The 26,214-nt window shown below is 41.2% G+C and overlaps 2 protein-coding genes across 3 annotated transcripts; one reads left to right on the forward strand and one right to left on the reverse strand.

Moving 5' to 3' along the window:
• Nucleotides 1-1,331: 1,331 nt before the first annotated feature.
• Nucleotides 1,332-17,542, reverse strand: LOC147883804 (glutamate decarboxylase 4-like). Its single transcript, XM_087398110.1, has 7 exons — nucleotides 17,454-17,542; nucleotides 17,042-17,246; nucleotides 10,341-10,541; nucleotides 10,042-10,256; nucleotides 9,637-9,890; nucleotides 9,439-9,491; nucleotides 1,332-2,015 (listed from the first exon to the last, which is right to left on the reverse strand). The coding sequence occupies exons 1-7, from the start codon at nucleotides 17,540-17,542 to the stop codon at nucleotides 1,521-1,523; spliced, it is 1,512 nt and encodes a 503-aa protein (XP_087254236.1). The 3' UTR covers nucleotides 1,332-1,520.
• Nucleotides 7,263-12,630, forward strand: LOC147883805 (uncharacterized). Of its 2 annotated transcripts, none has more exons than XM_087398111.1 (3): nucleotides 7,263-7,378; nucleotides 7,734-7,932; nucleotides 12,278-12,630. In XM_087398111.1, exons 1-3 carry the CDS (start codon nucleotides 7,287-7,289, stop codon nucleotides 12,326-12,328), a joined length of 342 nt encoding a protein of 113 aa, XP_087254237.1. In that variant the 5' UTR covers nucleotides 7,263-7,286; the 3' UTR covers nucleotides 12,329-12,630. The 2 variants fall into 2 exon arrangements, with proteins under 2 accessions (XP_087254237.1, XP_087254238.1); XM_087398112.1 differs by lacking the exon at nucleotides 12,278-12,630 and adding an exon at nucleotides 8,097-8,137.
• Nucleotides 17,543-26,214: the final 8,672 nt, after the last annotated feature.

Genomic DNA, 26,214 nt, shown 5'->3' on the forward strand with positions numbered 1-26,214 from the left:
ATAGTATGTTGCTACTCCATGAATCATCATGAATTCATTCACAAGAATGTGAAACAATTCGTCCATGAAGTCTATTCCTTAGTGTCACAGATGGATTCAATCGAGCACCCAAGCTGACAAATAATATTTTTTAATATATGAATTTGGTATTGCTTCAAGGTGACTTGTCTCTAAAGATACCCACTTGGTCACGTAGTCTATCACTCCAATGATATACCTATTCTATGTACGTTATTTGACATCTTCAATGACCAATTATTGGCAAAGTAGGATTGAGCATGACTCTGGAGTTCCACAACTTTTGCTGTACCTCAAGTGCTGCAAAGGTGACATACATACAAAGAAAAGAAATATACATGGTATTTCTTTCATTGCTCAATGCTCATTGACTTCTTGCACTTGCTCATGTATGGAACCACAATATGCGGAGAACGATTCCTTTATCATCATGATACGATCTTGGCGACTTGTCTCATATCTAGCGACAGATTGCCGAGACTGATGTTTGGCTCCCTAAGGCATGGCTACTCGCATGTAAATACAACCGCCCGAGGGAGAAGGCGGCATTAAATGACTCATCCAACACGATGGCGTTGCAGTTGTGGTGGACGTCGTCCAGGAGGATGACCGCTACTATATTTAAGATGAGGATGGGCCGCTTGCCTCGAGTCTGATGATGGCAACACAATAAGCAAGGCCACTACACATTCAGTCTGGGATGCCTACTTACATAGACCGGTCCACATCCTATTATGATTATGACACTCTGTTATTTGCATCTTCAGAGTCCAGATTTGCTCTATGTTTTCCTGCTCGATCCCCATTCTCTCTATTATACTTTATTTTGAACTCAAGACCTAAGTTTAAGCTAATGTCTACACCCTTGAGTGACGAATGTTTAGCACCTTTACTAACTAGTGACTTTTTGCGCGTGCCTGTTTTGGAGAGAGAGAGAGAGAGAGAGAGAGAGATGATTCAATGATCTTACAAGTCTTGACTCTTTAGTTGTCAGTAAAAACTAAGTGGCGAGCAGTTACTAAGTGGTGAGCAGTTACTATGTCTTATTTAGGTATACTACAATGGGCAGAGGGCATCTACAGTGCCTACTGTACTTCGGGCTTCAAACATCTGTCTATAGGCTACATACTCTAATTTCAGTCTTTCAACAACATTTTGAAAGCTCTTGTGCATTTAATATTTTATGGAAATACCCAATCTGGACGGGTTTCTCATGAAAAAGCGGAACTCCTGAAATGTTACTTCTGACTCTTTACTGTCTTGACTAACAGTACAAATGTGGAATTGCCGCTCCTTTTTCCCCTCCTTGGTTTGCTCGAAAAAGGTATAACAAAGATTTGCGTTTAGAAAAAAGAAAAGGAATAAGGACTTCATTTCTGAAGAAATGAGGAAAAAACCAGCCCATTGAAAGTTGCTCATAACTCTATTTTAGAAACACTGAAATTGCAAGAGAAAAGTCCCACTATTAACATTGTCAGGTATTCTGAATGATAAGGGGGGAATCAGCAAACGGCAGATGTCTTGCTCCTTTTTGGTTCAGATACATTCCCTGATTCCATCTTGTTAGTACTGGCAATCAGAACTCTGTCAGATGATGTAATATCAGCTCTTTGTTTTCCTTCCTTTTCATTTTGCCTGGCCTCAGCCTCACGTTGTAGAAGAGGAGGATACTGTTTATCAAGATCTTCAAGCACCTCCCGAATATGCCCAACCAGCCTCTCCCCTAGTGCACGGCTGAATTCCTCCCTGATCACTACCCGGAGAAGGGTTATATGTTGAGCATCAGGAGGCATATTGTAAGCAGGAACAATCCAACCATATTGTCTCAAGCTCTTGGATATTGCATACTCATCATATTGGCTCTTATCCCTCAAAGAAAATGCAACTAATGGAGCCCCCGTCTTCTTGGACAAGATTTTAAATCTGCCAGTTTCTTCTATGTGCTTTGCCAGAATAATTGCATTGTTACGGCAGTTTCCCATAACAGCCTTGTAACCCTGTGACGAAAACCAAATAGAGAAGAGTCCACTACTACTTTAGAAGACTCGATTATATAGAATAAGGAAAGTACAAGAACCTCAATATTTATATACCGAAAACAGAAATATGATTTCTCATGATAATGTAATTGAGCCTTGCAGGAAAGTCCCTATCCCTGAAATAAACCAGCATCACGTGAAAGAATCTACCAGAGCTATTGTTATAATAAGGTAAGAATTTTCAACGAATTATTCCTTGCTTATGATTTAAATTTGAATCAAACTTCTATTTCCCATGTGAAAGACGACAAACATTTCTTCCATCCTAACTATATGTCGTGAAACGAGCAGGGACAATATGTGGAAAATGGCTAGGTGGTGAGAGGCTGTGCAAGAGCTAGTATGGATGAGGTTTAGTCTTTAGACCCCGTGAATTGGGCTAGTGACTATTCCAGGATTAGCAGAGCTAATTAGGAGGAAGTGTGGCTTTAAGTAAAGCAAAGCTACTTTATGCAGGAACCCTATAGTTAGGGCTAATTGCTAAAGATAGCGATTCCAGGTCTATAAGCGTATTCAAGGTCTGAGAACTTGGAGCCTCCTTTGGACATAGGCCTGTTGGCTAGGGGAAGGATACAAGGGTATGGGACACATGATTTGACCTTGATGATTGACCACCTCTCTTGGTGGTCTACACCTCAAGCTCAGGCATGGCTCAAAGTACTGAGCCTATTGCTGGGAGTTGAGCTGCTGAACCCTACGGGGTTTATTCATGTATGTTCATTAATACATGATTCTTTCTCAAAGGGCCACCCCCTATCGAGGTCAGAAGTGAGTTGATCTGGTTGGGGGAGTTCATCCAGGAAATCATCAATCCTAGGGATGGGGTAACGGTTCTTGACAGTGATTTTATTCAGATCCCTGTAGTCAATACACATTCTAAAAGAGCCATCTTTTTTCTTCACTAAGAGCACAGGAGAAGCAAAAGGAGATTGACTGGGGGTAATTAAATTTCTGCTCAATAACTCTTCCACTTGTCTAGCCACTTCCTCCCTTTCTGCCTTTGAGACCCTATATGGAGCCTTATTCACTGGTTTGGACCCGTGTTCCAGAACAATGGGGTGGTCAATGCCTGCTTAGGTGGAAGATGATGGGGCAAATCTGCAAATACATCAGAGAACTCTTGGAGTAACTCCTGCATTTCTCTATCCTCCACTTGCAGCCCTGTGGTGCTTTGGCCAAGTGTAAAGCATAGATACTACAAACCCCTTTGAGATCCTTAGCTATTCTCCTTGCAGATACAAGAGCTATCTTAGGAGGCTTAAAACCCATGTGTAATATGTTTCCCAGCATAGAAAAACATCATATACATATCTCATTCAAATTCATAGAAAACTCTCCAAGTGACCTAAGCCATTCACAGCCCATTACAATATCAATAGGGCCCATATCCAGTACAAGTAGATCACCCATAAAAGAGTAGTCTTCAGAAAGTTTGATTTGAGTGGCTTTGCAACATTGCTTGCTGATGGCGTGCTCTCTTTTAGCCAAGCCAGTCGAAATTGCTCATAACTCCTCCATTTGAACTGAGATCCACGAAAGTTTAGGAGCAGCACCTAGAGACTATGGCAACCAGAACAAACCAAATATGACATGATTTGGTGCATTTATCAGGAGATCGTTGACTGGATGTTGGTTCCACATCTGTTTGGATTATGACTGCAATGTGGGGTCAAACCCTAATAATTTCATGATTCCAGCACATAGGGAGAATCAGGAAATCAAGAGCGTTCCATTGATGCAAAAAGCCCCAAAATCCGAGCACTTTGACCAATAGGGTTTCTTACAGGCTGACACGTGGCAGATGTTGACAGAGACAGCTTCCCGCGATAAATTTTTGATCAGGGGTAGGGATGAGGCTCACGAATCCATGCTCCAATTTTCAGGCAGAAGACTGCTTCTAACCGAAGATAGTCACCACTGAATAGGCAATCTAGGATAAAAATATAGCAGAAAAATTAGGCCAGGGTAGTACCTTATGAGTTAGGGAAAGAGTAGGAGTGGTAAGTCATGGGCTGGACTTACACGGGAGCCTGTAGTGGGCTATACAGGGACAGGACAGGAACATTCCTTGTTTGGTTATGTACATCAAGAAACTCAGCTATCTTGAACAGCAAATCAATTGTTTATTCCAAAGATAATGAATGGTCAAGTACAACAGAGCCTCCTTTTATAGGTGTGGGCCTGGCATGAATTGCTAGTCTACTTATGGGATGACCAGCCTATGATGCCATGTGGCAACTTATGGCTCCCCTTATTAAAAGAACTATTTATTTACAAGCCATTAAAGAGGCTAATCAAGTAGCTAACTCAGGAAACTGCCTTTGTTACATTTCAGCAGGGTTGATATGCGAGCGTCTTGTGTCGGGGCTGATTGCATTCCTAGCTGCTATGCTCTGATGATCAGAGCAGCATAGGCTTATGTGTGTGGGGGTGATTGATTTGTGATTCAAGCTTAGCTATTACAGTCAAACTGAAACAGTGAGTTCTGGGGTACTTAGGCTCTCTGTCCAGAGCTGATGTCCCAGTTTAGACTGGCTATGGGGAAGAGAGAAACACAGTCTGCCTGGTTTTGGGGGGGTGGGTTAAGTTCCTTGAAGCTACATGCATGCAGAATAAGGGAAAAATACTGTTCTCGTCTGATTTGGCGACCAAAAGGCTTGTGGATTGAAGGTTCGACTTTATAGTACCTTGGATAGCATGCTCTTGCATGGCATGCATGCAAAGGCAACGTTGGAATCTTCAGATGCAAGTGCAAGCTATTAATCTGCTGCATTCAGTTACATGCAAGCTCTATCCTTTTTCGCAAGCATTTATGTAATTGGACCTGCTGTTTTGCATGCATGCATTCTTTTCGAATTACATGCACATGCTAAAGTCTATTCTGGTAGCATGCATTGATGATCTGAGTTTGCATGCTCATGCATTGCTGGAAAGAAATGAGAAAGGTTTGTGTGCATGGGACGTTTCAGTTCATAGATGTGTGGTGCATGCGCCAGTTACTTTACTTTTAACTTTTCAGTTCATGTAGGGAAAAGGGGCCAGTCTTGTGCACCCCTATTTTCGTAAGAGCTTGACACCTAAGCATATTTTCCTTTCTTCATGCCTATTTATTGGGTCTTTGCATGGAGAAAAAGGGGGGGATGCTGACATTTTCAAGGCACCTTGCCTCTTTACTAGCCCCTTTACCCTAGTACTTCTCTTCAGCATGCATGTATTCATGCATGGTGCATGGGTTATCCTGCCATCCTCACCCTTGAGAAATATAGCCTGAAATGGGCGACCATGCTGCAAATTTGGTGGCAAAAATTAGCCATAACTTCATAAAATGTTTATTTTAATGCATGTAACTTTACTAAATGGTGCAGAAAACAAGAAAAATATCTATATCATGTCTTGCCATTTGATTTGATATGCTACATGACCTAATTTGGATTTGTCAATCAAAAGATATAGGTTGTCAGAAGTCTAGCTATTTTTGGCAACTAACAGAGATTTTTTGAAGAGAAAAAAGAATGTCATGGTCGTCCAGCTTTTGGTCCTAAACCCCAATGAGCGCCTAATTTTATAGCATTCACTTGAAAAAAAAGTTGTGCATCTATCAGTTACTTTTACTAAAAGTGCAATAAAGTAAGTGCCTGTTTTACTAAAAGTGAAGTGAAGTGCCTGTTTGAATTTCACACTACAGCGGGCTTTGTTTCCTACCCCATGTTTTGAATTGGGAAGGGCAGGAAGTTGACTTTTTGCATAACAAGTCTACAACAGGTGCTGCTTTTTGAATGTGAACAAGAACAGGTAAACACTGAAGATTTAGCTGCATTTGACCATATCCCCCACTGTTTAAAAGGTCATGAAGTCACATATGACCTTTTCGAGAGGTTTTATTACCTCTCAAGGCCAAGGTATCTTGGTTGTGTACAGGTTTGGGCCAGCCCTATTATTATTTTATGATGATTTTTCCCCTCAAGGAGAGACTCTGTCACACCCCCACTTATTTACCCCTGCCTTACTCTGAATTTCAAAAGGGTTTTTACTTCCCTGAATGCTCTGGAAGCCAAGGTCTTGGATGCAAACCCAGAGCAGCACAGAAATTCACAACAAATAATAAAATTATACCCACTGTTAAAATTCAATAGGGCATAGACCACGCACTAACTTTGAGTTCCTACATCATTAGGGAAGAATTGGACTGAAAAAGAGCCATATAAGGAATTCATATACGAAGATGGGTAATTTTGCTTACTCTTAGGCAAAACATTCTTGGGAGCATGCAAAGGGTGTCCCTAATGTAAAATTATGAAATTTGTACTTATTTGACTATTTAGATGGAGTAGACGCATAGCATGTCTATCTAATGGTTCACAAATGAGATCCATTGGACCCTTGCATTGAATCTGACAAACACACATTGCGCTGGATCACTAATCTCTTTGAAGGACTTGCAAAGTGCGCCCTTTTTCATCCACTACATGTCCATCCGATCCGATGGTTGTTCTTGGAGCAAGTGTGGACACTACCAGCTGCACTAAATGGAGGTGGAGTAGGTGCATGTGAATTCTAGTGCAGCTGCCAAGTGTACAGACTGCGGTGCTAGACGAGAAGCTCACAGCAGCACAACTACTCTTGTCCACTGCATAAAAAAGAGGGCCAATACCTACAAGGTACTAATGATCTAAGAGATGCCTCATATCTACCTTCATAATAATCCTATCCATGCATCTTATGGCCACAAGTATAGGGTTCTCCCTTGTTGATCTAGGGGCTGATTATTATTTCCTTTTGGAAGGAAGGTAGCATTGCTTGCATGATCATATTCTCACACAGCACAATATGCACTCTCATGTAGGTCAAATTATAAGCCATACTAACATGCAAAACTAAAGGCAATGCTCACAAGTATGTCCCCTATACATTGAAAAATGGAAAATTCCTATTAATTAGTTGTAGAGAAGGGAGGAGGCGTAAAAAACCCTGCAAGCCCAAAATCCGACATCGTGCGACCAGAGCCCAGCACACGGTTGCTAGGGTCTCAGTGGCCTCCCAAATATGATTTTTTAAAGATATTATTTTTCATCAGTGAAAACTCTTATTCTTATTAATTCTTAAAAATTGATATTTTATTAATTTATATAATCTTTGGGTTTTGATGTAATATGTTGGTTGCAGGATATCTTATGGGTTGATGAATATACCGGATGCAAGGGTGGAACCAGAGGGTCTTCTGGAGGGGGGATGGCTTCCATCAGACACTACATCAACAGAGTGGCTCAACACATTTTGGTGTTCCATCGACAATTATCGTCGGATGAAAAGATGAACATCCGGTAAATTTGAGTGTGCCCATTCTCAAAAGGGGTAGATTTTCCCTCCACGAATGAGGGACTCCATGGTTTCTAGTAAATAATGAAATGCCCGAACCTCCTCATGGTGAGTCTCCTAACTGTTGATTAGGGCATGCTTAGAACTTTAGTCTAAAGGGCCTTTTTTGAGTCACAAATCTCCCTTACTGGTTTGCAATCAAATTGTTATTACAACCTTTGATGGTCTATTTCCAATTAAAGAGTTAGTCTTGATCCAAAATAAAGAATGTACATTATTGGAAAGCATGTGTCATTCCTAGGACAAAGGCCAGGTAGCTAGAGTTTGAAATTGATCTAACTAGAAGCACAATTATTATAGGGATATTCAATGTCTTGCCATCTTGCAACCGGGAAGTTTCAAAACAAAGCTACTCCGAAATGATACGAGGGAAAAATTCCATTCACTGCTTCTCGCCATAGGTGACTCCAAAGTTGAGACGAAGGGAGAGCAAAGAAGGCAGGGAGCAAGGAAGCTGAGGGAGGTGGTGTCGCCCTCCCAACATGAACAGATAATGAAGGTAAGGCCGGAGCTGTTCTGCAGAGAGCAGGCTCAGAGTGTTTATGTTATATTCATTCTGCAATTACGAATGATAGTCTTTTCCCATATCAGAAGTATGACAATTGCAGCCTTAGCAACTGAGAATTCAGATTTGTTAATCTTTTTAATATATTTATTCTGCAGCAAGGTGAGGACTTGTTCTGAAAAACTTGAAGATACACAGTAGTTATATCGTGCTTTTGAAAACTAAAATGAGTTTGAGAGTATAAAGAAACTCGAGAGCATGCTGGACTTTGAAGCAAAGCTGAATCTTATGAAAACAATCAGATATTTGGAGTAACAGATTTTAGTGTGCTTGATGTTTTTAAATGAATTTCCAAATTTATAAAAAAATGCTACGGTTTTCTGTCTGGAGTGTGAAGATTGCACATGGTATGAAGTTTGCGGCCAGCCAAAAGCCTACTTAAAGTATCATCTTCAATTACACATTTAGCAAGAGATTCTGACAGTTTAATCAATTTGCATAGTAGTAAATCCAACATAGAAGCTACTGTCAACCCGTATGAATTATATCAAACAGTAATTCATGAGCATTGAAGGATGTTCATATCGTCAAATGTTGCACATGTGGAAGTAAAACTCGAGACAGCAAGAGAAAGAGAAAGAGTGCGACTCAGCACTGAGGCAAGGACCTCTGGTTTACAGCATGGACTGTGCATAAACTCTGTGTGTGTGTGTGTGTGTGTGTTTGGGGGCCGGGGGGGTGGATAAGACACCTCCATTGTGGAGGACAGTCCCTATACATAGGCTGCCAAATGGCCGACCCAGAGTCAGTCAACCAACCCAGATCAGGCTGGTTGACCTGACCAGGTCAGGTCAGCTGACCCGACCAGTGTGAGAGAACCTTGGTGGCCTGATTAGCCCCAGCCAGCTGGCCTTAAATCCTGGGAAAAACAGACTGAGATACAGCTTTAAGCGGGCCCCAAAGACACGACTCCTGTCCAGGGTGGGCACACCCAGATAGAAGCCCTCACTCATGAGATGCCCTAAATTCCATTGTGGAGGACAGGCCCTATACATAGGCTGCCAAATGGCCGACCCAGAGTCAGTCAACCAACCCAGATCAGGTTGGTTGACCTGACCAGGTCAGCTCAGCTGACCTCACCAGTGTTAGAGAACCTTGGTGGCCTGATTAGCCCCAGCCAGCTGGCCTTAAATCCTGGGAAAAACAGACTGAGATACAGCCTTAAGCAGGCCCCAAAGACACGGGGCACACCCAGATAGAAGCCCTCACTCATGAGATGCCCTAAATTCTAACATACATAAATAAAAATCACTCTGAAAATTGTCAGATGTAAGGTCTTTAGATGATCAAATCCAATCTAGATTTACTCATCCTCCTAGTGTACATGCAGAGAGCACCATATAGGAACGATTACAAGGGCTCCAGTTGGGCTACTCCTACGGGTGTGATGTGTTGCAGATTGTGAACATAGGAAGTAAATATTAGCAAATCGAAATTTACCTTCACACCAAATCGAATCAGTTGATAATATTGAGCTATAATATGGCTTGCACCTGTCATACAAACAGAGCGCTTGAATCATAAATTCTGTCTAAATGTTTAAAAGGAGGTTCTAGATTGTGTTTTCCCTTCAAGAGATCATCCACGTTTTTTGAGCTTAGACATAATAAAAAACAGAGAGGAATTTTCGAACTTTACTTTTAGAAAAATTCAATGTGAAGGTTGGTTGATCCCCGCCGAGATAATTTATATGAAAGATAAGCTCCTTTGGGAGGTATTTTTTCATGCGCCATACAACCCACCCAATCCCAGGATAGACAAGGCCATACTTATGTCCGCTTACATTTATACTTCTCACCAGAGGCAATCTAAAATCCCATTCTAATTCAGGGTTCAGAAATGGTGCTATAAATCCTCCTGTGGCTGCATCGACATGAATAGGTACATCCCACCTTGCAAAGAAAATTGAAACTCAAAATTAGTAAATGGATAGAAATTATGAGGGTAAGGAATAAAAATTATGAGGGGGAGGAATAAAAATGGTGGTGATATCCCTCACTGAATAGAGATAAAGTCCCATCAAAACGAACATGAAGCACCTACCCTGTTTCTCTGTTCTTCTTTTCTAGCAGTTCATTAAGAAGCTTCACATCTTCAAACTCCCCGTTATAGGTGGATCCCAAAATTGCACCAACGCAGATAGTGTTCTCGTCCACCATTTCAACAGCTTTATAAGGGTCCATGGTATAATAGTCCTCTGTAACCTTCACTTCTTTCATTTCCACATCAAAATATCTGGAGAATTTCTCCCAACATACCTGAAGGTAAAAAGGGAGCTACACCTTTATGTATCAATTCTCTCTCAAGCAAAAAGAAAAGAAAAGAAAAACAAAAAGACGGACCTGAACATTAGCTCCAGCAACAAAGTTGGGTTTATCTACAGGTTTTCCTTCTGCTCTGCGCTTATTCTTCCAACTTGCTTTGCATGCCAGACCAGCTAACATAATGGCTTCAGAAGATCCAACAGTGGAAACACCAATGGGATGCTCCTTTTCAAATGGGGGGGAGTTGAAAAGGTGAGCAATCATATTCACACAACGATCCTGGCTTCACAAAACAGGCATGATATTTAGTTCATATCCTTCATGCTTGAAAGTGTATGCACTATTAGATAAAGCTCCCCACTTTTCTCACACAAAGGGATTTAAAAGAACCACACACAATAGTTGTGGATAAGTGTATTGCAAAAAAGATCAGATAATTCCTCCATTTTGTAGTCCCTTGAAATGAATGACATCAGTTGACAAAATGTTTCATAAAAAACTAGTAAGTTCCATCTAGTCATGAAAATATAGTGAAGAGAAACATTGTTTCAGGAAATTCATGCTCTATCAGAGAAGAAAGTTGCTTGCTGTAGTCAACTCCCACGCAGTGGAAAGAGAGATTGACCTCACACGTCGCTCGTACGCATGTATGAAAAGACACTTCAGACCTAGAGAAAGAATACTCAGAAACACAGCCACGAGACCATGTATTGACGTGAAAAGTCGAGTACAAAATCTGCCAAAACATGTACCAGCACCATCAGCACATTCTCACAGATACCAAAACCGGTTCTGTATGCTGTCTATCGAGGTAGACTGCTTGTCTTTGCCACACGCTTTCATGTAGGCTTCAATAGCTACAAAAGTGAGTCCTCCTGCTCAGCCTCCTTGCATGATCATAGGCTCTTCTACCTTCCTGTAGATCTGCATCAAGGGTGTACTTAAGGCCAAAACGTCTGCAGACTGAACTACTGGACTGCCCCCAAAAGGGCCCTTTTATGGAGGGCATGGAGCCCCTTAGTCTGGCCAACCTGGACCTACTGGTCTGTCCCACTGCTGACCTGGTCTGGGGTGTATGTTCTGCCCTGACCTGCTCTGCTGCAGCCAGGTCTATAAAGGGCCCAGCGCCCCCGCTTTGTGCTGCTGCTGTTCTTTGCCCAGCCCTAAAACAGGGCATACTGTCAAGCCAATGAAGCTGTTCAGGGTCTCTAAGAAGGATGTGCGCTTGCTGCCCATGTGGCAGCCAGATTACGGCCCACATAGCCCTAACTCTGTCCTCTTTATCCATCCCTTGCTGCATTAACTTCCCCATGTCGACCTCATCTGGGGGCTCACAGGTGGGAAGGTGATCCCAACACCCCCTCTCACCGACCCATTGTGGGCCAACACGCACCCGTTGATGCAGATGCCCCATCAGCTCCCATGTAGAACCTCTCAGGAAGAAGTCGAATTCCATTCACCGAACAACAGAGAACTCCCATACAACCATCCACCCCAAAGAAATCTACTGGAGTATCCAATAAAATAAACCGAGAAAACATACCCTCCTCTTAGAAACTCAGTCTTGTGTAGCTTGCCATGTAGCAAGCGAAGTACCTGTCAGAAGTACCCATTGTCCCTATTTGACATTGGAGGCATGCCTCCCTTGGTGTACTCTAGTTCTTCAAGCTCCATCTTTGAATGAGCACCTCCATCTCTGTCAGTGGACATGGCCTCAATTCCCAAGACTGAGCAACACCTACCATCAAGAACACCAGAAAATTCAAATCTGTGCACCACCACTCCTTGTTTGCCATCAACATGGTCACCCCTAAGCTGTAAACTATATCTCAGCTACTTTTTGCTTGTTCAGTCTTCTTCTTCTTACAATTGTTCGCAAAATGTTAGGCTTGTTGCAATAGAAACTTTTTTTTTGTTTTTCCTTTGCTTCCCCTATCTTCTTTTAAATCCTTGGCATCCTTTTTTTGGGAATTCATCTCATGCTAGATTCAAAGTATAGACTGCTGGTTTTGCAGGAAATGCCCTCATCTCCTATGGCAGGACATAAGGGTATAGCTTACCCTTGACAGTATAGGCCTTCATGTGGGTGTCGTCTCCGTCATGCACTTCATTTGTGCCTCCTCCTAGAGAAACCAATGGGCCTGGTTCCTCAAATTCTTCAGCAGTGAGAGTTATCACAAAAACATCTAAATCTCCTTGGAATCTTATTGATCAACAAAATTGTCAAGTGGGTTGTTTATGACAGGTTTATGACCAGCTACTGTGAGTTGATCTCTGAGAATCTTCACATTGACAAGGAAGTCATGGGATGACTCTCCTTTCCTCATCATCATGGTGACACTTGATTTTGGAGCATCAAATTTGGACATGTGACACTTATTCTATTAATAAATATGTGCACACACGTGTCTAGGTCGGAGGGGCAATAGGAAGGGAAGGGTGCATTAAGGTGCATTAATTGGTATTCAAATTCTGCATGCATTGCAACGATCAGGACAGTAGGAGAGCGTGTGGGACAGAGGGCGAAAGTGTGCGAAACAGAGTTACGGACAGCAGGTGTCAACGCAGAAGGAGTGTGCGTGGGAAGGAGCTGTACGATCATGCCAGGTGCGGGGAGGTCAGTACAGAAGGAGCGGCTCGTGCGTGTGAGGCACACACCTGCACGGACAGGGACGAAGAGGCCTTTACACTCTTACGGCGACACAGGCTATTGGTGGCCCTGTCGGGTTTTGAAGAGCGGACGTCCCTTGTGTATACCACGGGATTTGAAGGCTCTAACACAAGGCCGTATGCAACCGGCACAAAGACCGTGTGCAACCCAACAGATTTGGAGGCAAGAGTTTTCTGGACCCTACAAACCCTGAATTTTGGAGTCCCTGAGGTATGGGCTCTCTTTGAAAATTTTGGTCTTTAGACGGGGAACGGGGTGTCTTAACGGCGTGACTCCCCCCGTGAATAGACCCTTAAAATCCTTAAATTGTGAGGAAAAGAGATCCCCCCGTTCTCCCCAACGGAAAGTCGGATCGGAACAAGATTTTAAGGGGATGATCCACCCACCAAGTACCCCCTATAGTGGTATCTAGGGCTCCAATCCACTCAAAACAAGTAGCCCAAATAGAGTGCACCAATTTACAGCATAAAAACAAGGAAGAAAGGCTAAAGGAGAAGGGAGAAGAGGTCATTTGAAGTGGTTTTTCGACACAAGCGAAGCGGGAGTCAGATAAGTACCACCAACTCTAAAACACTCGACTTTTGCTGTAAAATAAACCACTTTTTTGTGATTCTTCACAATTGGTTTTTTGATCTACCTTAGAGATACTATAGAGAATCCATATATGAAAGAGAAGTATAATTTAGTATGTTTGGCATGATATTGAAAGATTACAACACTGATTTGATTCGGAGATACAATCATCAAAGTCAGCGTATTCAACAAGATCTTGGATGCATATATCTAGATGAATCCAGGTACATGCCCAAACTCATCCTCTGAAAACACAACATAGTGCAGTTTCAATCTTATGATAGTCACTCATACTTAAGGTTGAAAACCATAAACTCCATCACGCATAGCAAGGACTAGCTACCATGACATCCCCACTCACGTCATCAGCATCCAACAGTGGGTGTAGACCATAGTATAAACATATGCTTACACACATACAAATCCACACACCCACATACTTGAGCATCCATCTATACACAGTCTTCATACTGAGTTTCTGTCAGCACTCCGGAGGTGACAAGATGAAGGCTAGCACAAGAGGATCTTGGATGCAACCTACTCAAACCTCTGATGAGAATCGAGTGAGTGAGTCGAGATCAGTTTCTGACTTTGCTCAGAGGGTTCTACAACTGGTACTTCTCCATTTACCATGCTTGGTAAATATCTATACTCCCAAGTTCTTTTGAAGATGCTACTTGACGGACACTACCATTTGAATTTAATTCTAGATTGAGAAGTGTGGTCTAGAAGCTACGAAAGTTGTGCATGTGCAGAAATGTGAAGAGAGAGAGAGAGAGAGATGTGATAGGCAATAGCAACTTTGTATTGATCTAGGAATACACCCACAGCCAAGGGGGCTGGTCAAGAGAGAGAACACTCCAAGGGAAAGCCCCAATGTGAGTGCGCGGAGAATGGGGGAGCCATTTATAGGCCCCCCAGCCATCCTAGTCGGCTAGCTTTGGCTGACCTTGGACCGACCAGTAGGTTAGTTGACATGAGCTTGCTTGGGTTGGGTTAGGGTCAGGTTAACCCGACCAAACAGGTTGATTGAACTACCCAGTTTGGGCTTCCAACTCAGCCATACCAACCTGCCTAACCAAGCGTATCAGCAGCCTATCCATGCATCTACCTAACCTATCCTCTCTGGCGGGCACACTTACAATGAAACCTTTCTAAGTTGTACTTGTCAAGGGTCAGTTGGTTGCTAGACATGAATAGGGGTGGTTTCATACTGCAAGCTCAGCCTGTGGGAAAACCTCTCCAACGAATTTTCCATTATATTAATGCCTGCCATCCAAACTTGTTTAGGCAGCTTCAAGGTACTTCATTGGCCAGCACATACAAAAGCTAGCAATTAGACGTGTGCGCAAGGCGAGCGTGCATATAGGGTCACCAAGCAATCGTAGAAAGCACATGCCATCCAATTGTTGATGAATTGAGACGCCAATCTATTAGAAATGCAATTACTGAAGAGCACTGACCAATCAATGGTCAATCAATTGGATTCTTGGAGGGCATGGAGCAAATGATCCTTGAAGATGCGATTCGTATAGTGCATTGATGAATTAATCATCACCCATGTAGATCGTATACTCCAAGTCACGTGTTACTTTTGAAGCCTTCGCTATGCACCCACCATGACAATGCAAGAGCCTGCTATCATCTATTGTCAATACCTGCCCTTATACGAGTTGCAATCAAATTCACCTCAAGGCTAGCCTTTGAAATAGATAAAAGAACTGCCAGCTGCAGTATTTGACTGAGCTACTCTTATTTCCCTAGCCCCTAGTTAGGTCATGGTCATGTCAGATGCAAACTTCTCTCTCTCAATCTAGGCCCCTGTTGGGTAAGATTAACACCCTTTAATTTGTTGTAAAGCAGAATAGTACAAAATTCAAATTGAATTGCATCATAAATTGTAAATCTAATTTAACTTCGTCATATCTGAATGGGCATGCCTCACCCATGTTGAGACAAATAAAAAATTCTTATGCACACACTTGGTCAGACTGCGTGTTGTCTCGGTCCCTAAGGCTTGTTCAGGTCAACCCTGAAGGTGGATTTTGTTGAATAAAGTTAGCCTACAGGCAGGGGTCCCCACCTTGACCCCTCGAAAGGATGTCCATGTAGCTGCCCAAAGTCTTCCCTTTTTATCCCATCCTTGCTGCATGGTATTCTCCCCCACATCCTCCTGATATGGGGCTCACTTGTGGGAAGGTGATCCCCTTATCCCAATGTGCTCAAAGGCAACTACCCTTGAGATGGGAGTTTTACCTTACAAATAGTCAAGGTCAGGAGGAAACAGGTACCACTGGTACTTTGACAACTCGCCTTCAATGTTGGGCTGCTGCTTTTGTCTTCCTTAGAAGAGAGTGGTAACAATGGAAAGAAGTCTTGCCCAATTTTCAGAATGTCATGTTTCCTGGAGCGACACTTCATTTCACTTCTTTCATTCATACGACTTCCTGTATAGGCAATCACCCTCGATAAAACTCTCTACACTACCAAATGTTGTGGCATGGCACAAACCATTTGATCCCAAGAAACCAATCCAGCATCCAGCAAAGACAATTCTCTTCCATAGTCTTTAAAGCTGGCATTTCGTTCATTTGCAAGCCTATTGTGGAATTTCTAACGTGTCTTTGAATGGTGCAGTTCTGCGAACACGAGTTCTTGTGACCTAATATATGTTACACGTGAAAAAAAAAAACATTTGATTTGAAGAAATGTTAAACCAGCATAAAAAGTACATATACTGTATCAATTTGCCCACACAGCATTGTGAGAAATGGCAGACTACAAAATGAGAGAGAATCTCTAGCCCAAATGAGGCACTATGTGCTTGGTAGGCAATTGGTAACGTGTACGGCTGAACTGTTTGTACCTCCGTCTTCAACAAATTTAATTCAGGACTCCTTGGTTAAGTTCATTTCAATCACCTTCCTAAGAAAAGGGAGCAATCCAAAGCTAGGTCTAAAAAGAGCGTGTACTTAGAATTATTTAAAGCTATAAATTGATTTTGTGCACATTAAGAGACGTACTTTCAAGGACGAAAGGAAAATTATACTAAAAAAAACCAACAGAATAACGACCGAACGGAGTTCCGTATCATAACAGCTTTCTCATGCATTAAAACGTACGCACCCGCAAATTTGTACAACAAAATCAAACCACACAATACTTACCTCTAATAAAACGAATATCTATCATCTGACCACCGGTAGAGACAGATCTAACTAAAATACATAGCCCAGCATTGATTCTGGACCTGTTTGCAGACCATAAAAGAGTTTCCTCTGAGATGTGAAGACAGTTGCTTAAGCACGCTAGCTTCCTGCAGTGTAACGTCAAAGTTTTGGCTAATGATGTGAGAATTAGTGAGGTGATCAGAACGGTATCGACATATTATGATGTGTAAGTTATAACTGAAGGACGATGTGTCTTGACGATGGAAGACACACTACAACCACGTACCGAATAAACAGGACCCTTCAATTTCTTCCAACTAAATTCGCAAGATATGCGTTCAGCACGTAGTAAAGGCTTTACAAACCTGTATCTCTGTTGTTACAGGGTACTCATCCATGTCTATAAAATTCTTGTTTAGAGTGTCAAGAATGAGCTTGTCGCATTCTGGTTCCATCCAAGTTGTTACAAATGATGCAAGGTTAAGTCTTGGATTTCCGTCAAGCATTAGCTCATCTTTGATTATTTGATAGGCTGCCTCTTTGGGAATCTCATTCTCTGGCATACGGCTTCTGTAGGCCACAGAAGAAAAGTAAAAGAGTAAGCGTTATGGATAGAAACGACGGTGACCCCTCCAGAACTAGTATTTTATTTATAAAACCCCCGAAGCTAGTAAGAATGGACGGGATGTTTGAAACGAGAGTCATTCTCTTTGTAGCCGCAATCAATATGAAGTCCGAGTCATATCGTGCTATGCCCGAGAAGCCCGAAGTTCAAACCTGGGAAGCGGCGTTTGGACATATCGAGACGCAAAGAGAGGATGTACTATGTCCCCAGCCCCCTCGTGCGCGGTTTTACTCACGACCATTGTGTCTATAGCAGCTGCAATTAAGAAGGTAATTAGCCCATAATTAGGCCAAGGAAGTCAAGACTCCTTTTTTTATGAATAAAGAATAGAAAAGAGTATAATCGCAACTTCGCAAGGCAAGGGAATGATCGTGAACGAGATGAACTTACATTTCATACAAGTGCCTCGGAAGGAAGTAACCAAAGGCACGACTACGAACCTGCGGCGGGACGTATGCAGATCTAAGAAGAGATGCAGTAACTCGATGAACGTAAGCGATGCGAAACGGGGTTCTGGGTTGTTCTGCCTTCCATCCCAAGATGGAAGGCCGCCATATCTAAACCTCTCTTCACGGTCGCTACGTAGATCTCCATCCAACGGGCCAGGCTGCTTCTCGTTAATCCATGCACGTCGATACAATAGCTCTCGTCATCATCGGGAAACTAATTTTCCATGTTAAATACCATTACGACCGCCAGCCTAGGAGATGTTTGCGTTTTCTCACACTCCTTTGAGCCACTTGTCATGAATCTAAGCCCTTGATTTGGTTTTATTTTATGTCCTTGATTTCGTTTGATGTAAAAGCCAAGCTTTTGACTAAAGTACTAAAAGCATATAGGTGTGTTTCACTGTAAAAAGACTATATAAACGTTTCAAACCTATTCGATTTGAAGAGATGGTCTACTTGATTTGCAAGTTTGGGATTATTGCCATGTGAAGCTTTGGAGAGCCTCACGATGACCTTATGCTCTACTCTCACAATTGTAAAAGCTTGACTTACCACAATGATCAAACTTCCATTTCCCAAGGTTGGAGAGGCACGTAACGCTAGCTAAGTGGAGAGTAAGAATGTTGTGTGCTCTACTTCAGACTTCCTCTAATGATAGTTCTCTTGCCAGTTTCTTATCCATTCGTGAGACTTATCCTCGGCGCTAATATTCTCAGCACCCAAGGAAGGACTCGTTCCCTTGGATTATAGCTCTTTGGAGAAGGAAGCACGTCGTCTTCTTGTCCACACTATGTGTGGTTATAATAATTATATATTATATATAAATATTTTCCCATGCTCGAGAGAAGTGCTTCGATTCTTGCTATACATGATGTTACTCTCTTTTGGTTTCATGTTCCATACAATTACAACGTGCAAGTAAAGCAACTTATCAATGAGCTGCGTCTCGATGTGTATCACACAAAAATGCACTCTTTGTAATGGGATGTTTAATATTTGGATCCCATTTTTCATCAATTTTATCTCTATTAGGTGCAACATCTTGATCGTCGTCGCAGCTCATTGCTCCATTGCTTCAATACATCCATTTGTTAGCATCGTCATGTGCGAGGTCCGTCATCACATCTTTAACACTCCTAAATTCTTTTTCTCTTTTTGTTTGCCCTTTTCCTTTATGTTGTCATGTGCTCATGTCGTTGCTACCTCAAAATTGTTGAGTGCATACAAAGAAGACATAGATATGTTGCATTTGCACTCAATTCCATTCCAAACATACACTTAAATGTTTTAAGGTCTCTTAACATGTGCCATTTAACTTTGAAGATCGAACCCTTCAACTCAAAGAAACTCTCCTTTTGTTTAGACATTTATGACACTTGAAATTGGAGATCTATCAAAGATCCATTTCAAGAACAAGCCATACCAAATGTGCCTTTCTAATTGCAAAATATCTTCTCTAACTTATCTTTGGCAAGTCCAAAAGTAATACTAACCCTCTCCAACTTGTGACCTTTTACAACCTCACAATTATCCAATTTGATAACAAACACTAACTTTCCTTCACGATCGGAAAGATTATAAGATTACATGACTAGAAAATATTATAATAAAATAACGGCTCAAAAAAATAATGTAAATGTCACCTACCCCATTCTTTCACATTGTAAATCGCTACCATTGCAACTTGGACCCTGCATACATCTAGAAAGATATTGTTACACTTCGTGTACTCATAGGTGCTAGGACCTTGCTTTGCCCCTTTAGTAGTTTGTCCACCTTCCTTTTTGCTTTCAATTGGCCTTTTGTCTTGTTTGTGCCTTCCAATATCACGCTTTTTGAAATGTGTATAAATCCACCTAGCCAATCTTGGACACCACGATTTATTTTGTTCCTTACACATATACTGGTACCTTGACCTCGAAACACATTTACAAAGACATTTATATCGAAAAGAATCCTTGCCAACTAATGCTTGCAGCAATACATGCATGGAGAAATTGTAATGGATTTACAAGATTCTCTAGATCAACTGCAACCTCCTATAATATTGCATGTCACAATGCACGGCTCCCTAAGAATATAAATAAATTCTTCTTCTTCACTACATACTTTATGGCATGAAGTTTTTCATATGAATCTCTTCCAATAACCTCCCTCATAAAATTCCTACAAAAATCATGATGATATTAGAAAAATAAACGACTACATCATTTGTAAGTAATGCTTCATAATTACAAAATAGTCCAAACATACATATTGTATAGCTGGTACCCTACGCTTCCTTGCTCCACCAACATATGCCAAGATCTTCATTGGTTGCATAGGCTTGATCCTGTACTTGTAACCTCGAGGGTTTCTTTCTATTCTTTCTAATCTCCTAGTCAATGTAGCAAGCTATTGTTGGAGGGACCAAATTTCTTTCAATAATTTGTTCTTGTCATCAATTAATCTTGTGATTGTCTCTTGCGACCTTTCTTTCCTAAGACTCAACAAGTTTTTTTTTTGTCTTGGGTTAGTTGCTCATGGAGATTATGCATGATATCTTTAAGTCTTTTAGTCTATCTTTCCATCTCCAATAAGTAAACCTTAGCAAATTGTGCTTCAGCATTAGAATGGCCGATGCGTTAACAATGTAAGCCTTGCACACCATCTCCTACCTATTGAATCAAACTTGTCACATTTTCAAACATGGGAGGAGCACCTATTAAAAGGATCCATTGGATAGAGTGCACCAACACTCCACAGGCCGGAGCCATATGAAGGGAAACTTCCACGTAAGTTCTTAGGCTTGCGAAAAATTCATTCTTTCTTCCAAGAAGATGCCATGCTCCTTGTTGTCATAGTTGATCTAGTGTTTCTTTGTCAATACTCTTATTGCCACGGCATTTTTAATTTAAAATCGATTTAATCAATCTAAATCAACATTTTGAATCGAACTACTAATACTATGTAGTATACACAAGTGTAAATTGTGTAATCTTTCATACTACTCACAATATTCAAAGAGCACAAAATAATCATTATATTAGAATGGCATTTTTAAAGATACTTATAACGTCGATACAAAAGTACTTTATACATGTCTTCAAATAAAAAAAACGGATCAATTGGAAACCAATAGAGTACTAAGTACTCCAAAAATGACAACGCAGATAAGCATCATACTCTACTAATAATTTGGAGTACTTACTGGCTTCAATTGGTGCTCCTTGTGAGTTGTTGAAACCCCTTGGGAAAAAAAGACTCTTTCAAGTATTTGACGGTTGAAAATGTCATAAAATCCACCCTTGCATTGATTCATGGAGTAGTTCAACCTAATGGCTCACATTGATTAGATTGAATCCAACGAGCCATGTTCCTGCAATCGTCCTCCCCCAAACCTCTCTTTAAGAGATAATAGTGTGTGACCCGTGGCAATAAGCCATGGACTTCAGTACAGTTCTTCACGTTCAAATCTTGCGTATTTGATTGTCTAGAGCCTCTGCACTCCACCTCTAGATTATCATTGATTACCTTTGTGTGCAATCCTTCTAGAACCTCTATCACTCGGAGGAATTAGAGGGTCTTCTTAATAATATCATTTGAGCATTCCATCGTCAATCGAATCTCTGAATCAATTGCCCATAGAGACTTATATTATGAGTTAAACCTAAGTGAGATGTTTGGCCTTGTAATCATCCTTTGCTACCCTTACTTCTAGTTTCTTTGGAAAGTTTTTCATTTGGCAACCCTGGTCATTCTAATTCCCTTTCGAATGCATGTGTTTTGTGTTAGCAACGTACTCAATGTGTTCTTCGACTAACTCTGCATGAGATCGAAAGCTTTTATGCAAATTCCAGACTTCAAGCAATTTGCAAATCGATTGAAAGCTTTATGCAGATTCCAGACTTCAAGCAATTTGCAAATCGATTGAAAGCTTTATGCAGATTCCAGACTTCAAGCATATGGCAACGATGTTAGCACTCACCTCCACCGAGATTATGAAGAATGGAGCAGGAGGGCATGTGGATTCCTCAAGTAGCCCACCTTTTGAAGCACGCAAAGATGCTTGAGAGACAGGCGGAATGGGAGGGATGAAAATCGGACAGACTTGGAGGTGGCGACGTGCTTGCAGCAACAATGTCCAAGTTCTAGAGTCTACTACCCAAATCCAACGAAGAAAACACTTGCAATTACCGCATTTGTCTTTCGACGCAGCCACCCATGACAAATACTATAGAATCCTGAGAGATCGCCATGGAGTCTTCTCCGAGGAGGCTAATCACGTTGAAACCAAAAGAATGTGGAAGAAATGGAATGTCAAAACCAAAAGTAGAAGTTGTAACTACTTAGGCGTGTCCTTTCGTAAAACATGAATCAACAACCCATATTTTTTTGATCTAATCCAATGAACTATATTACTCCCCAACAAAAGTAGAAGTTGTAACTACTTAGGCGTGTCCTTTCGCAAAAAATGAATCAATGGCCGATATTTTTTTAATCTAATCCAATGAACTATATTGCTCCAATCGTCCTTCCCCAACAAAAGTAGAAGTTGTAACTACTTACACGTGTCCTTTCGCAAAAAATGAATCAATGGCCCATATTTTTTTGATCTAATCCAATGAACTATATTGTTCCAATCATCCTCCCCCAAACCCTTCCTTAAGAAAGAAAACTAGATTTGCAACAGACAGCATCATTAATCATTTCTAGCATGACATCTTTAAGGTCATCCCAGAATGCCAAATAGAATTCCACTGTTAGACCATCCCATCCTGGAGATTTCCCTTTGCCAAGATGGAGCAAGGCATCATGTAATTCTGCTGCTGTGAATGACTGATCCAAGGATAAGGCATCCTGCCGAAGCATGATTGGTTGGACATGTTTCAAAAGGGCTTGCCGTGCATCTATCATTGGTTGAGTGGGGTGGCTGGAAATAGCTTTTGAAATTGATCATAACATTCATGATCAAGATCAGAGAGAGAATGAGTCCAGGTGCCATCAATCTTCCTTACTCTTAGACAGGAGCTCTTCCTTCGATGAGAATGTAACCCCTGGAAAAAAGATTTGGAAGAGCATCCTTTATCCATGAATGGTGTCATCCGTGCACGGACTTGCCACTTGTTGAGTTTCCTTTGATTGTTTTCTTGTAACAATGATCGATAATGCAATAAACTCTATTGTTGGACTGGAGATAAATTCTGAACCTGTGATACCTCTGTGAGGGACTGCACTTGATATTTGGCATCCATTATTTTTTTCCTCCAATCAGCCATATATGATCTACCATATAGCATAATAACATGCTGAATATGGTGCACAAAGGAATCCCATGCATAATTCAAGTCATAATGGGCATGTGCCTGCAATGGGGCAATGGCATCTTGTATCATGTTTCTAAAAGAGGCATGCTGAAAATATGCTACATTTACATGTTTGAGCCGGATAGTATGAGCAGGCAAATCATGAGTAGGCATACCAAAATCCAATGTCAACCAAACAGGAGCATGATCTCATAGAGATAGAGAATGATCCACCGTGATTTGAATGGTGAAATCATTAAATTGATGTGTATGTAGCAAGTACCATCTATCTAGCCTTGCATATCCAGGCAAATCATGCTGCAAAGTAAGCCAAATGTCTTCTGCTTGTGTATGTGTCATAAGATGATTCCATTTTCTTTGCTCAAGCTGAAGCATGTGTGAGTTTCCTGTAGTGTTATCTCTAGGCCTAAGAGAGTTGTTGAAGTCCCCTCCAAGGAAGGCAACTGATCTCTAGGGATATGCAGCAATAGACGCCCACATGTCAGCCCTATGGGCAGATACCTGAGAGGCATAAACAATAGCAATCTCATAAATGTCACCATGGATACATATCTGCATAACCATCCATCTCCCTAGGGAATCATTGTAAGCAACCTAGGGCTGTAAATCATGTTTGACTAGCATAGCAAGGCTTGAATAGTTAGAGTCACTTGAATAAAAAATATCATATCCTCCAAAGTAACTAACATCTCCAGCCATAGCATGTTGATTATGCTCTTGTAGACATATCACGTCAGGCTGGTGCCTCATAACATAACTCCAAAACAGCCTCCATTTGTTTCTATTATAGAGGCCATGTATGTTATAGGTAATACACTTGATTGTAGTGATCATAATGGGATGTACAGATGATAGGAACACAAGTATATATAAAAGTAGAAAGCATCTAAAATCAAAGTTAAAAAAGCCAACATGGCTATGTCTCAGCCATGGCATCTGCATCACCTAAAGTTGCAAAAGCATTGGCATCTTCATAAACAAGAATATTCCTTTGGATGAAAATATTCCAAGGCTCCTCAAGAGATGTCTATGTTAACCTTTTTCCTTTGAGTCTGCCACTCCAATTGAGAGTCTGAGCCAGAATCAACTACTTTGGCCTTTCCTTTGTCTTTAGCCTGACTTCCTACATGCAAAGAATTCTTATTTCCAATTTGTGTCACAGGTTTAGTATTCTTCTCACTAGGCTTGTTAATAACTTTTTTCCCCTCCTTAGGCTGAATAGGAGCAGTATCCCTTGATATGGCAGCAGGAGGTGGTTGATGTAATATAGAGGGACACTCAGAAGCCAGGTATCCAAACTTATGACATGAGAAGCAAGCACCAGCAAAAACACCCCATTTCAATTTGAAATATTTATCCCCTAGATTGATACCATCAATCTCAACTGCTATAGAGGATGGTGTTTCTCTATTTGTGTCCCATGGTATGCAAAACATGTTCTTGTTGCCAACATTGCGAGGCTTGCATATAACTTTTCCAAGTGTAGATGCAATGGTAGTTAACTGTGGATGCATGTAGTCAGGAAAATCAACCACCTCTACCCAAACTAAACAGTTATGCTTAATAAGACTCTGATAGTCTTTATTACACACACACACACTATCACACTTCCTATTCATTTTTTCCTTAAACATTTACTTTACATTTTTCCTTCCCCCTGCCCCCCCTCTTACAATTACACTCTTAGTTCCTTCTCTCTCATTTACACTCCCTTATTTCCCTAATTCCACCTAAAATTTCCCCTACCTTCCTACCCCCTTTTAATTTTCCCTATATTCCTTTCTTCCCTATTCTCTTATTTTTTCTATTTACCCCACTTTCCTAATTTTCCTATTTATCCCTTTTCTCTTATTTCCCTAATCTCCCTAATTTCCAAAATTTTCTAAACCTTTTTTTCTTATTTTCCCTATTTTTCCTATTTCTCTAATTTCCCTTATTTATTTCCTTATATTCCCCTAAATTTTGCCCAAACCCCCCTTATATTTCCTATTTTTTCTACTTTCCTAATTTCCCTAATTTCCTAATTTCTATTTCCCTATGTTCCTCTAAATTTCCCCTAATCCCTTCCCCCCCTTATTGTACCTTAATTTTTTCCTAATCCCCCAAATTTTTCTAAAAACAACCCCCCCCTTTTTTTCTCTTTTTCACTAATTAAATCACCCCTAGTCCCCCTCACGTACATGCTTTACTAAAGCCTCCCTCTTCATTTTCCCTCACTACGTGACCCTATCCATTCCCCTTGGTTCATGTGCCTCTCATCTCACCCAATTCCTATGCTTCCTAACCCTTCACGTACTCAACTCTCGACTTCCCACTTCCTAACTGACCTCTAACCCTATATAAACCCCCTCCACTTAGTCACCAAGCAATTCCCTACTGTGGCGAACCTTCGACTATTTCTCATGGCTCCCCAAAGTCCCTCTACACCTCACTACCTCGCTTTCTGCTCCCGCTCCTACCTATCTTAAAATCCATGCCTGCCTTTGCCGTATAGCTTTGCCAACTCCTCTACCCTTCAAGCCTCTTCACTACTCTTTACTCCCCCCCCATTGCCTCGTTATCCGTCGCTTCTCTCCACGAACGTCTGTGGCGATGCTACTGCTGCTGTCTACCCCCGCCATCTATCTCCCATTACTAATTACCTCAACTACACTATTCTGATCCTCTCCACTCTATCTGCCCCACTCTGTTCTATACCTCACATCACTTCCGCATGTGCGACATGACTTCCCCCTTCGAAGGTTCTCTGTACGGGCGGCACCGCCATGGACTCACAGGTCCTTCTAGGCTTCTTTATTCATTCTTTTTTGGGTTTTTTTTTCATTTAATCCAAACTCCGCCCCCCCCTTTTTTCCTTTCTCCTCACCTACGCTAAGTCTATTTATATTAGTCATTACATTAGTCTTTAAATTTCCTTTTTTTAGTGATTCTTCCCTTTAAAAATTAGTCCTTCTTCTTAATCTCCAATGCTAACCCTTCCATTTTAATTCCTGCTATGACCATTTAGCATTATTTTTTGTTTTTCTCCTCACTCCCTATTAAATTTCTTTTTCTTTAGTTCCTTTTTTACTTCTAATTTGTTACAAAAAATATATTTCTTTAAATCTTTGAAATTTGCTTCAATACCTTATCACGGGTTTTTTTCTCCCTTCCCTTTC

This window comes from Dipteris shenzhenensis, chromosome 27 (genome assembly GCF_047967505.1).
Source record: "Dipteris shenzhenensis isolate YYH24624 ecotype China chromosome 27, Dip_SZ_1.0, whole genome shotgun sequence".
NCBI classification, from domain to species: Eukaryota; Viridiplantae; Streptophyta; class Polypodiopsida; order Gleicheniales; family Dipteridaceae; genus Dipteris; species Dipteris shenzhenensis.

Excerpts from the sequence above, each read along its gene's own strand:
- LOC147883805 (XM_087398111.1), top strand. The coding sequence starts at position 7,287 with ATGGCTTCCATCAGACACTACATCAACAGAGTGGCTCAACACATTTTG. Across the intron at positions 7,379-7,733 it reads GATGAAAAGATGAACATCCG|GGATATTCAATGTCTTGCCA; the intron begins GTAAATTTGAGT and ends CAATTATTATAG. Across the intron at positions 7,933-12,277 it reads AACATGAACAGATAATGAAG|GAAATGCCCTCATCTCCTAT; the intron begins GTAAGGCCGGAG and ends CTGGTTTTGCAG.
- LOC147883804 (XM_087398110.1), bottom strand. The coding sequence starts at position 17,542 with ATGGTCGTGAGTAAAACCGCGCACGAGGGGGCTGGGGACATAGTACAT. Across the intron at positions 10,257-10,340 it reads TTGCTGGAGCTAATGTTCAG|GTATGTTGGGAGAAATTCTC; the intron begins GTCCGTCTTTTT and ends TTTTACCTTCAG. Across the intron at positions 2,016-9,438 it reads TGATTCGATTTGGTGTGAAG|GGTTACAAGGCTGTTATGGG; the intron begins GTAAATTTCGAT and ends TTTTCGTCACAG.